Genomic DNA, 13,293 nt, shown 5'->3' on the forward strand with positions numbered 1-13,293 from the left:
ACAAAATGGATTAGCCAGCTAGCCGGGTAATGATGACAAAATGGATTAGCCAGCTAGCCGGGTAATGATGACAAAATGGATTAGCCAGCTAGCCGGGTAATGATGACAAAATGGATTAGCCAGCTAGCCGGGTAATGATGACAAAATGGATTAGCCAGCTAGCCGGGTAATGATGACAAAATGGTTCATGATGACAAAATGAAAACGTTTTTCAAATTTGTTTTAGAAAATGAAATATAGAAATATCTAATTTACGTACACTGTAAGTATTCACACACCTGAGTCAATACGTCTTAGAATCAATCACTTTTGGCAGCGATTACAGCTGTGAGTCATTCTGGGTAAGTCTAAGAGGTTTGCACACCTGCATTGTAAACATCTTGCCCAGTATTCTTTTCTAAATTCTTCAAGCTCTGTCAAATTGGATGTTGATCATTGCTAGACAACCATTTTCAAGTCTTTTCATAGATCTTCAGGCAGATTTAAGTCAAAACTGTCCACTGTCTCCTTGGTAAGCAACTCCAGTGTAGATTTTGCCTTGTGTTTTAGGTTATTATCCTGCTGAAAGGTGAATTCAACTCCCAGTATCTGGTGGAAAGCAGACTGAACCAGGTTTTACGGTCATGAAAATCCTGGATAATTCATGGATTTAAAAAAAAATGGTGTTTTCCATTCCTGGAAAAGTATGAAATCAAAAAAGTAATGGAAATTCATTTCTGTTAATGTAATTTATTTAGGCACAGTTCTAAAATACTTTATTGATCAAAAGGAAATCAAACGTATCAGCCAGGATCGGAGTGTCATTTGGCGCTCATCACCTGCGTGTTTGTGAGACAAGTGAGCAGTTGTTCAAGGAAGATTCAATTTACAGCGAGTAGGTGGAACTAGCCTATAAAATATGATAGGGAACAGACTAATAGCTTGGTAGCCAATTCAAAACATATCGTGTACCCTCTAGTTGACTGTTTAACTATTATTAGCATGTTTTCATCTTTTCGTCATGTCCCCCAAAAAACTTTACAACAATACTTGCGAACACTATTATTGCACACAGAGTGAGTCCATGCAGCATATTATATGACTCGTTAAGCACATTTCTACTCCTGAATGTATTTAGGCTTGCCATAACAAGGGGGTTGAATACTAATGGACTCGAGACATTTCAGCTTTTCATTTTTAATGAATTTGCAAAGAAATTGTAAAAACATGATTCCATTTTGGCATTATGTGATATTATGTGTAGGCCAGTAACACAAATTCTCAATTGAATCCATTTTAAATCCAGGCTCTAACACAATAAAAATGTGGTATAAGTCCAGGGGTATGAATCATTTTTAAAGTCATTGTTTGTAGAACACATACCCTTTGTTAACAATTGACCTATACATGTTTGACAATGTATTTTTTTCATGTAGGAGAAATGCAGTGAGCTTAAATCCACGAAGGGATGACCAGAATTTTGATGATTATAAACAGGCATAAGTCAATACTGCACCATTGGTAGATGGGTCCTCTGAGCTTCTCTTTCAATTGGTTTTGAGAAGGAGGTGAGGATTAACCCCATGTAACATCTCTCTCTGTCTCCCTCTTTCCCTGTTTCTCTCTCCCTGTCTCTCTCTCTCTCCCTGTCTCTCTCTCTCTCCCTGTCTCTCTCTCTCTCCCTGTCTGTCTCTCTCTCTCTCCCTGTCTCTCTCTCTCTCCCTGTCTCTCTCTCTCTCCCTGTCTGTCTCTCTCTCCCTGTCTGTCTCTCTCTCCCTGTCTGTCTCTCTCTCTCCCTGTCTCTCTCTCTCCCTGTCTGTCTCTCTCCGTTTCTCTCTCCCTGTCTCTTTCCCTGTCTCTATTTCCCTCTCTCTCTTTCCCTGTCTCTCTCTTTCCCTGTCTCTCTCTCTCCCTGTCTCTCTCTTTCCCTGTCTTGCCTTTCCTCCAGTCTGATGAAAAAAGGAAGTTTGATGGCATCTTTGAAAGTCTTCTACCAGTCAACGGTCTTTTGTCTGGAGACCAAGTCAAACCTGTCCTGATCAACTCCAAACTACCCATGGATGTGTTAGGAAGGGTAAGCACATGACAAGGTTCTGTCCAAAAACAATCCCTACCCCCTAGGCCCTACCCCACGCCCTACCCCCTAGCCCCTACCCTACCCCCTACCCCACGCCCTAGCCCCTACCCTACCCCCTACCCCCTAGCCCCTACCCCCTAGGCCCTACCCCCTAGCCCCTACCCCCTACCCCCTAGGCCCTACCCCCTACCCCCTAGGCCCTAGCCCCTACCCCCTACCCCCTAGGCCCTACCCCCTAGGCCCTAGGCCCTACCCCCTAGCCCCTACCCTACCCCCTAGGCCCTACCCCACCCCTACCCCCTAGCCCCTACCCCACCCCTACCTCCTAGCCTCAACCCCACGCCATAGCCCCTACCCCACGCCATAGCCCCTACCCTACCCCCTAGCCCCTACCCTACCCCCTAGGCCCTACCCCCTAGGCCCTACCCCCTAGGCCCTACCCCCTAGGCCCTAGGCCCTACCCCCTAGGCCCTACCCCCTGGCCCTACCCCCTAGCTCTACCCCCTAGCCCCTACCCTACCCCCTAGGCCCTACCCCACACCCTAGCCCCTACCCCCTAGGCCCTACCCCCTAGCCCCTACCCCACGCCCTAGCCCCTACCCCACCCCTACCCCCTAGCCCCAACCCCACGCCCTACCCCCTAGCCCACGCCCTAGCCCCTACCCCACCCCTACCCACTAGCCCCTACCCTAGCCCCTACCCCCTAGCCCCGAATCCCACGCCCTAGCCCCTACCCCACCCCTACCCCCTAACCCCTACCCTAGCCCCTACCCCACACCCTACCCCCTAGCCCCTACCCCATGCCCTACCCCCTAGCCCCTACCCCACATCCTAGCCCCTACCCCACCCCTACCCCCTAGCCCCTACCCTAGCCCCTACCCTAGCCCCTACCCTAGCCCCTACCCCCATCCCCTACCCCCTAACCCCTACCCCCTAGCCCCTACCCCCTACCCCACCCCCTACCCTCTAGCCCCTACCCCACTCCCTACCCCACTCCTTAGCCCCTAACCCACCCCCTACCCCCTGGCCCCTAGAAAACTCCCTACCACCTAGCTCCTACCCCCTATTCCCTACCCCACCCCCTACCCCATGCCCCACCCCCTAGCCCCTAGGGGCGGCAGGGTAGCCTAGTGGTTAGAGCGTTGGACTAGTAACCGAAAGGTTGCAAGTTCGAATCCCTGAGCTGACAAGGTACAAATCTGTTGTTCTGCCCCTGAACAGGCAGTTAACCCACTGTTCCTAGGCCGTCATTGAAAATAAGAATTTGTTCTTAACGGACTTGCCTAGTAAAATAAAGGTAAAATTTAAAATGTTTTATAAAATCCCCCACCCCACACCCTAGCCCCCACCCCATCCCCCACCCCAGCTACCACTACATGTTCCTGTATACTAAGAAGTTAGCTATAACAGATATTGTGACAGTTTGGTCATATTTTTGTTATATTCTATTCTGTAGATTTGGGACCTCGGTGACGTGGATAAAGATGGACACTTGGACAGAGAGGAGTTTTCAGTGGTAAGTTGATTGGAGGAGAGAGCTCATGGAGTTAAGACGTATTCCTGAATGAGGCCAATTAGCCTGGTTACACCTTGCATTAACATGTGGTTTTCGTCATCCTTTCATGACAATCCAATCACTAAGAACTTTGCTGAACTGTTTTCTCCTTTCCCCTCCAGGCCATGCACCTGGTGTACAGGGCTATGGAGAAGGAGCCTGTCCCTTCCGTCCTGCCCTCCTCCCTCATCCCTCCATCCAAGAGGAAGAAGTCTGCGGGGGCTCTGCCTGGCGCCGTCTCCGTCCTGCCTCCCTTGTCTGCCCTCGCAGGCCTGTCTGGTCTGTCTCGGACAGCCAGCTCTCCTCCCCTGCCCGGCGCTGTAGCGGCTCTGCCTGGCTTGTCTGGTCTGTCTCGGACAGCAAACTCTCCTCCTCTCAAAGACACCCTACACTCCACCCCGTCTCACAGAAGCATCACCTCCATCAACAGCGCTGGCAGTCTCTCTCCTAAACCTTCGTTCAAAGCCCCCTCACAGGTACGATACAGTACAGAGTACAGTATCAATCCACACCCTGCCTGGTGAATGGGTCGGAATGCTGTTACACTGTCCCATCTGTGTCTCAAATGACACACTATTCCCTAATCCCAATGTAGTGCACTCTTTTTGACGAGAACCCTATGCGGTTGTGAGATTTTACGATTTTCGCCTTTAATGTTATTGCAGACTGTCCTTGATTCCCTCTAATTATTTGACTAGCACATTGAGAAGGCATTAGGGTCCATCCTTGGACTGTCGGCGGGGTAGGTAACAAATCTCAGAAAGTGTAAGAGGCGGCTGTGCTTTTCTTAGTAAAGCCAGGACGTCGTTCAGTCTTCCTGTTCCTGAGAAGTCTGTTAAGGGTTACAGCAGCTATATACCAACCTGAATTTCCTCTACCTCCTATACCTACTGGAATGGTTCATCTGTCATTAACCCTACCTCCTACACCCACTGGAATGGTTCATCTGTCATAAACCCCAACTCTTCACCTACTGGTTCATCTGTCATTAACCCTAACTCTTCACCTACTGGTTCATCTGTCATTAACCCTAACTCTTCACCCACTGGAATGGTTGATCTGTCATAAACCCTAACTCTTCAGCTACTGGTTCATCTGTCATTAACCCTAACTCTTCACCTACTGGTTCATCTGTCATAAACCCTAACTCTTCAGCTACTGGTTCATCTGTCATTAACCCTAACTCTTCACCGACTGGGATGGTTCATCTGTCATAAACCCTAACTCTTCACCTACTGGTTCATCTGTCATAAACCCCAACTCTTCACCTACTGGTTCATCTGTCATAAACCCTAACTCTTCACCTACTGGGATGGTTCATCTGTCATAAACCCCAACTCTTCACCTACTGGGATGGTTCATCTGTCATATAAGTAGACTCGTTTGGCAACATTCTCTGAATTGTCTTCGATCCCTGAGTGGTTCTTTTCTTAGTCATCTGTTTGTTGTAAGGAATTTGTCTGATGATTAAGAGGAACAGGTTTCATTGAAAGGGAAACGATGCCACACCCACAATGTGTCATCATAACCTCAGACACAAAAACATGACACTTTTAAGAAGGCATGTGAACAACCATAGGACATAGTGTCCTCGCTTTAAAGCTACACTCCTTAATTTGAATACATATGCCATCAAAGAGTGTTTAATGCCCATTGATTGACATGAATGCATGATTTCTGAAAAGGCAAGATATGCACACATACTGTAGTTAGGATTAGGATTCTGTCCAAAGATTGTATCTCCTGTTTTTCTGTCCTCTCTCCTGTGTGCTAGTCACCTGCAGTAGTGAACTGGGTTGATAGTCCTGTCCTCTCTCCTGTGTGCTAGTCACCTGCAGTAGTGAACTGGGTTGATAGTTCTGTCCTCTCTCCTGTCCTCTCTCCTGTGTGCTAGTCACCTGCAGTAGTGAACTGGGTTGATAGTTCTGTCCTCTCTCCTGTCTTCTCTCCTGTGTGCTAGTCACCTGCAGTAGTGAACTGGGTTGATAGTCCTGTCCTCTCTCCTGTGTGCTAGTCACCTGCAGTAGTGAACTGGGTTGATAGTCCTGTCCTCTCTCCTGTGTGCTAGTCACCTGCAGTAGTGAACTGGGTTGATAGTTCTGTCCTCTCTCCTGTCCTCTCTCCTGTGTGCTAGTCACCTGCAGTAGTGAACTGGGTTGATAGTTCTGTCCTCTCTCCTGTCTTCTCTCCTGTGTGCTAGTCACCTGCAGTAGTGAACTGGGTTGATAGTCCTGTCCTCTCTCCTGTGTGCTAGTCACCTGCAGTAGTGAACTGGGTTGATAGTCCTGTCCTCTCTCCTGTGTGCTAGTCACCTGCAGTAGTGAACTGGGATGATAGTCCTGTCCTCTCTCCTGTGTGCTAGTCACCTGCAGTAGTGAACTGGGTTGATAGTTCTGTCCTCTCTCCTGTCCTCTCTCCTGTGTGCTAGTCTCCTGCAGTAGTGAACTGGGTTGATAGTTCTGTCCTCTCTCCTGTCCTCTCTCCTGTGTGCTAGTCACCTGCAGTAGTGAACTGGGTTGATAGTTCTGTCCTCTCTCCTGTGTGCTAGTCACCTGCAGTAGTGAACTGGGTTGATAGTTCTGTCCTCTCTCCTGTCCTCTCTCCTGTGTGCTAGTCACCTGCAGTAGTGAACTGGGTTGATAGTTCTGTCCTCTCTCCTGTCCTCTCTCCTGTGTGCTAGTCACCTGCAGTAGTGAACTGGGTTGATAGTTCTGTCCTCTCTCCTGTGTGCTAGTCACCTGCAGTAGTGAACTGGGTTGATAGTTCTGTCCTCTCTCCTGTCCTCTCTCCTGTGTGCTAGTCACCTGCAGTAGTGAACTGGGTTGATAGTTCTGTCCTCTCTCCTGTCCTCTCTCCTGTGTGCTAGTCACCTGCAGTAGTGAACTGGGTTGATAGTTCTGTCCTCTCTCCTGTGTGCTAGTCACCTGCAGTAGTGAACTGGGTTGATAGTTCTGTCCTCTCTCCTGTCCTCTCTCCTGTGTGCTAGTCACCTGCAGTAGTGAACTGGGTTGATAGTTCTGTCCTCTCTCCTGTCCTCTCTCCTGTGTGCTAGTCACCTGCAGTAGTGAACTGGGTTGATAGTTCTGTCCTCTCTCCTGTGTGCTAGTCACCTGCAGTAGTGAACTGGGTTGATAGTTCTGTCCTCTCTCCTGTCCTCTCTCCTGTGTGCTAGTCACCTGCAGTAGTGAACTGGGTTGATAGTTCTGTCCTCTCTCCTGTCCTCTCTCCTGTGTGCTAGTCACCTGCAGTAGTGAACTGGGTTGATAGTTCTGTCCTCTCTCCTGTCCTCTCTCCTGTGTGCTAGTCACCTGCAGTAGTGAACTGGGTTGATAGTTCTGTCCTCTCTCCTGTCCTCTCTCCTGTGTGCTAGTCACCTGCAGTAGTGAACTGGGTTGATAGTTCTGTCCTCTCTCCTGTCCTCTCTCCTGTGTGCTAGTCACCTGCAGTAGTGAACTGGGTTGATAGTTCTGTCCTCTCTCCTGTCCTCTCTCCTGTGTGCTAGTCACCTGCAGTAGTGAACTGGGTTGATAGTTCTGTCCTCTCTCCTGTCCTCTCTCCTGTGTGCTAGTCACCTGCAGTAGTGAACTGGGTTGATAGTTCTGTCCTCTCTCCTGTCCTCTCTCCTGTGTGCTAGTCACCTGCAGTAGTGAACTGGGTGGTCCCGGTGGCAGACAGAGGACGTTACAATGACATCTTCCTGAAGACAGACACAGACATGGACGGTCTTGTCACCGGAGGGGAAGTCATGGAGATCTTCATGCTGTCCAACCTTTCTAAGACCATGCTGGCACAGATCTGGTGAGAGACAGAATGGCCTGCACCTTAGACGTACATATTGTTAATTTAACACCTTACAAACACACTGAGTGGACAAAACATTAGGAGCACGTTTGGCTCTTTCCATGACATAAACTGACCAGGTGAATCCAGGTGAAAGCTATGATCCCTTATTAATGTACAGTGGGGAGAACAAGTATTTGATACACTGCCGATTTTTGCAGGTTTTCCTACTTACAAAGCATGTAGAGGTCTGTAATTTCTATCATAGGTACACTTCAACTGTGAGAGACGGAATCTAAAACAAAAATCCAGAAAATGACATTGTATGATTTTTAAGTAATTAATTTGCATTTTAATGCATGACATAACATTTGATCACCTACCAACCAGTAAGAATTCTGGCTCTCACAGACCTGTTAGTTTTTCTTTAAGAAGCCCTCCTGTTCTCCACTCATTACCTGTATTAACTGCACCTGTTTGAACTCGTTACCTGTATAAAAGACACCTGTCCACACACTCAATCAAACAGACTCCAACCTCTCCACAATGGCCAAGACCAAAGAGCTGTGTAAGGACATCAGGGACAAAATTGTAGACCTGCAAAAGGCTGGGATGGGCTACAGGACAATAGGCAAGCAGCTTGGTGAGAAGGCAACAACTGTTTGCGCAATTATTAGAAAATGGAAGAAGTTCAAGATGATGGTCAATCACCCTCGGTCTGGGGCTCCATGCAAGATCTCACCTTGTGGGGCATCAATGATCATGAGGAAGGTGAGGGATCAGCCCAGAACTACATGGCAGGACCTGGTCAATGACCTGAAGACAGCTGGGACAACAGTCTCAAAGAAAACCATTAGTAACACACTACGCCGTCATGGATTAAAATCCTGCAGCGCACGCAAGGTCCCCCTGCTCAAGCCAGCGCATGTCCAGGCCCGTCTGAAGTTTACCAATGACCATCTGGATGATCCAGAGGAGGAATGGGAGAAGGTCATGTGGTCTGATGAGACAAAAATAGAGCTTTTGGTCTAAACTCCACTCGCCATGTTTGGAGGAGGAAGAAGGATGAGTACAACCCCAAGAACACCATCCCAACCGTGAAGCATGGAGGTGGAAACATCATTCTTTGGGGATGCTTTTCTGCAAAGGGGACAAGACGACTGCACCGTATTGAGGGGAGGATGGATGGGGCCATGTATCGCGAGATCTTGGCCAACAACCTCCTTCCCTCAGTAAGAGCATTGAAGATGGGTCGTGGCTGGGTCTTCCAGCATGACAACGACCTGAAACACACAGCCAGGGCAACTAAGGAGTGGCTCCGTAAGAAGCATCTCAAGGTCCTGGAGTGGCCTAGCCAGTCTTCAGACCTGAACCCAATAGAAAATCTTTGGAGGGAGCTGAAAGTCCGTATTGCCCAGCGACAGCCCCGAAACCTGAAGGATCTGGAGAAGGTCTGTATGGAGGTGTGGGCCAAAATCCCTGCTGCAGTGTGTGCAAACCTGGTCAAGAACTACAGGAAACGTATGATCTCTGTAATTGCAAACAAAGGTTTCTGTACCAAATATTAAGTTCTGCTTTTCTGATGTATCAAATACTTGTTATGCAATAAAATGCAAATTAGTTACTTAAAAATCATACAATGTGATTTTCTTGATTTTTGTTTTAGATTCCGTCTCTCACAGTTGAAGTGTCCCTATGATAAAAAAATTACAGACCTCTACATGCTTTGTAAGTAGGAAAACCTGCAAAATCGGCAGTGTATCAAATACTTGTTCTCCCCACTGTATAAACAACAGCTGGGGCACAATAACTAAGGAAGTCTCGAGGTTTTGCTTGCCTGAGGTAGAGTATCTCATGATAAGCTGTAGACCACACTATCTACCTAGAGAGTTTTCATCTGTATTTTTCGTATCTGTCTGCATACCACCACAGTACCTATGATAAAAAATGACAGACCTCTACATGCTTTGTAAGTAGGAAAACCTGCAAAATCAGCAGTGTATCAAATACTTGTTCTCCCCACTGTATGTTATTAAATCCACTTCAGTCAGTGGAGATGAAGGGGAGGAGATGGTTTAAAGAAGGGGATTTTTAAGCCTCGAGACAATTGAGACATGGATTGTGTATGTGGGCCATTTAGAAGGTGAATAGACTAGACAACATATTTAAGTGCCTTTGAATGGGGTATGGTAGTAGGTACCAGGCGCACTGGTTTGTGTCAAGAACTGCAACGCTGCTGTTTTTTTTAATGGTCAACAGTTTCCTGTGTGCATCAGGATGGTCCACCACCCAAAGGACATCCAGCCAACTTGACACACCTGTGGGAAACATTGGAGTCAACATGGGCCAGAATCCCTGTGTAATGCTTTTGACACCTTGTAGAGTCCATGCCCAGACAAATGAGGCTGTTCTGAGGGCAAGGGGGGGTTGGGCAGGCGCAACTCAATGTTAAGAAGGTGTTCTAGATGTTTTGTACACTCGGTGTGTAATAACAGATGTATCTCATTATAAAATGTTTTGGCAAGGACGAGAGAAACTATTTTCATTGGCCAATCATACAGTGACATATTGGGCATTGTCTTGTTGGACCAGTACAGTACACGTTAACAACATGTTACTTGCAGTGATCGTGATATGTCATTTTCTTTCCTGCTGAATGTGAATGCATTAAGTTAAATTACTCTGGATTAGAATACACAGTACCTGTTAACTTGACTACAATGTAATGAGAGTAGCAAAATTCTCTTTTAACTTTCCCCAAATTCCCTGGTTTTATGGAAATCCCGGTTGGGACATTGCTGTAATCAAGAGGGAATAAGCACAAAACCTGCATTTCTGCAACCAGAAATTTCAGGGAAAAGCAGCAAAATGTAAACAAGTGACAGTAATTTAGCAAACCCTAAATGTAATGTATTTTGTTCCTAGGGGTCTGGCTGACACCAAGCAGACAGGAAAGCTGTCCAGAGAGCAGTTCTCTTTGGCCATGTGGCTGATCCATCAGAAAGTCATCAACGGATTGGACCCTCCCCAGACCCTCTCCCCCGAAATGATACCCCCCTCTGAGAGGACCACCACCTCTGTTCTTGTAAGTCACTCCCTCACCCCTAGTTCCTCACCTTCTCCCCCTCCTCGTACCCTCTCCCCCGAAGTGATACCCCCCCCCCCCCCCCTGAGAGGACTGCCACTGCCCTCGTGTGATACCCCCCTCTACCCTTCTCACCAACCCTCTACTGCTCTCCTCTCCACTTTCTTGTCTTCATCCCTCTCTCTGCACCCTCTCCCATCTCCCCAGCGCCTCCTATCTTTAGCTTTACTGTACTGCATTTCAAACTCTCTCTGTCGTGTTACTGTCTGGTGTCGTGTTACTGTCTGGTGTCGTGTTACTGTCTGGTGTCGTGTTACTGTCTGGTGTCGTGTTACTGTCTGGTGTCGTATTACTGTCTGGTGTCGTGTTACTGTCTGGTGTCGTGTTACTGTCTGGTGTCGTGTTACTGTCTGGTGTCGTGTTACTGTCTGGTGTCGTGTTACTGTCTGGTGTTGTGTCGTGTTACTGTCTGGTGTCGTGTTACTGTCTGGTGTCGTGTTACTGTCTGGTGTTGTGTTGTGTTACTGTGTTGTGTTACTGTCTGGTGTCGTGTTACTGTCTGGTGTTACTGTCTGGTGTCGTGTTACTGTCTGGTGTTGTGTTGTGTTACTGTCTGGTGTCGTGTTACTGTCTGGTGTTACTGTCTGGTGTCGTGTTACTGTCTGGTGTTGTGTTACTGTCTGGTGTTGTGTTACTGTCTGGTGTCGTGTTACTGTCTGGTGTTACTGTCTGGTGTCGTGTTACTGTCTGGTGTTACTGTCTGGTGTTGTGTCGTGTTACTGTCTGGTGTTGTGTCATGTTACTGTCTGGTGTTACTGTCTGGTGTCGTGTTACTGTCTGGTGTTGTGTTACTGTCTGGTGTTACTGTCTGGTGTTGTGTTACTGTGTCGTGTTACTGTCTGATGTTGTGTCGTGTTACTGTCTGGTGTTACTGTCTGATGTTGTGTCGTGTTACTGTCTGGTGTTGTGTCGTGTTACTGTCTGGTGTTACTGTCTGGTGTTGTGTCGTGTTACTGTCTGGTGTCGTGTTACTGTCTGGTGTTACTGTCTGGTGTCGTGTTACTGTCTGGTGTTACTGTCTGGTGTTGTGTTACTGTGTCGTGTTACTGTCTGATGTTGTGTCGTGTTACTGTCTGATGTCGTGTTACTGTCTGGTGTTACTGTCTGGTGTTACTGTCTGGTGTTGTGTCGTGTTACTGTCTGGTGTTACTGTCTGGTGTTGTGTCGTGTTACTGTCTGGTGTCGTGTTACTGTCTGGTGTCGTGTTGTCTTGTTACTGTCTGGTGTTGTGTCGTTACTGTGTCGTGTTACTGTCTGGTGTTGTGTCTTGTTACTGTGTCGTGTCACTGTCTGGTGTTGTTTCACTGTCCTTTGTTTCACAGTGTAAAGCACAATATTTGTACAGATGTATTTCCTGTGGTGTGTCATGACCTATTGTTTATGTATTACCAATGCCAAGGAAGGGATGAATGCATTCTAGTATTTCCAGCCTCACCTCAGAATGTTACTGTTTTCAAGGCGAACACTGCCACCTTCTGGTGGTCTAGAGTGATAACACCACTGTCTGATTCAGTTCACTGTGGAATCTTTCTCTTTCTCTCTCTGTTCAAAGGGCTTTTATTGGCATGGGAAACATGTTTACATTGCCAAAGCAAATGGAATAGACAAACAAGGGAAACATTAGTGAACATTACACTCACAAAAGTTTATAGACGTTTCAAATGTTATATTATTGGCTATGTACAATGTTGTAACAATGTGCAAGTAGTTGGAAATATATAATCGGATAAATATGGGTTGTATTTGCAATGTTTGTGCTCCACTTTTTGACCCTTTTCTCATGGCAACGGCCCACAAATCACGCAACTGTGATTTCACTCTGCGGTATGTAGCCTAACAGATATGGGAATTTATCAATGTTTGATTTGTTTTCAAATTCTTTGTGAATCTGTGAAAAATATGTCTCTCTAATGTGGTCATATAATTTGGCAGGTGGTTAGGAAGTGTAGCTCAGTTTCCACCTCATTTTGTGGGCAGTCTGCACATTGCCTGTCTTCTCTTGAGAGCCAGGTCTGCCTATGGTGGCCTTTCTCAATAGCAATGCTATGCTCACTGAGTCTGTGCATGGTCAAGAATTTTCTTAATTTTGGGTCAGTCACAGCGGTCAGGTATTCTGCCACTGTATACTCTCTGTTTAGGGCCAAATAGCATTCTAGTTTGCTCTGTTTGTTGGTTGATTCTTTCCAGTGTGTCAAGTAATTATCTTTTCGCTTTCTCATAATTTGGTTGGATCTAATTGTGTTTCTGTCCTCGGGCTCTGTGGGGTCTGTTTGTGTTTGTGAACAGAGCCCCAGAACCAGCAGGCTGAGGGGACTCTTCTATAGGTTGAGCTCTCTGTAGGTGATTGCTTTGTGGTGGAATGTGTGGGCATCGCTTCCTTTTTAGGTGGTTGTAGAATTTAGCAGCTCTTTTCTGGATGTTGATAACTACTGGGTATAGTCCTCATTCTGCTATGCCTGCATTGTTTGGGATTTTGCATTGTACACAAAGTATATTTTTGCGGAATTCTGCATGCAGAATCTCAATTTAGTGTTTGTCCCATTTTGTGACTTCTTGGTTGGTGAGTGGACCCCAGACCTCACAACCATAGGTTCGATAACTGATTGAAGTATTTTAGCCAGATCCTAATTGTGATGTTTTATGTTCATTTTGATGGCGTAGAAGGCCCTTCTTGCCTTGTCTCTTAGATCGTTCACAGCTTTGTGGAAGTTACCTTTGGTGTTGATGTTTAGGCCTAGGTAGGAATAATTCTTTGTG

At 46.9% G+C, this 13,293-nt stretch overlaps 1 protein-coding gene across 4 annotated transcripts in view; it reads left to right on the forward strand.

Annotated features, from left to right (window-relative positions):
• The window catches only part of LOC109874571 (epidermal growth factor receptor substrate 15-like 1), a 72,967-nt gene that overhangs the window by 12,245 nt on the left and 47,429 nt on the right, over positions 1-13,293 (forward strand). For all 4 annotated transcript variants that reach the window (XM_031810310.1, XM_031810312.1, XM_031810309.1 and 1 more), the window contains 5 exons: positions 1,928-2,053; positions 3,513-3,572; positions 3,734-4,087; positions 7,246-7,409; positions 10,317-10,476. In XM_031810310.1, the coding sequence (XP_031666170.1) occupies positions 1,928-2,053; positions 3,513-3,572; positions 3,734-4,087; positions 7,246-7,409; positions 10,317-10,476 (864 nt within the window). The remainder of the gene's footprint in view (positions 1-1,927; positions 2,054-3,512; positions 3,573-3,733; positions 4,088-7,245; positions 7,410-10,316; positions 10,477-13,293) is intronic.

This window comes from Oncorhynchus kisutch, linkage group LG30 (genome assembly GCF_002021735.2).
Source record: "Oncorhynchus kisutch isolate 150728-3 linkage group LG30, Okis_V2, whole genome shotgun sequence".
Classification (NCBI taxonomy): Eukaryota; Metazoa; Chordata; class Actinopteri; order Salmoniformes; family Salmonidae; genus Oncorhynchus; species Oncorhynchus kisutch.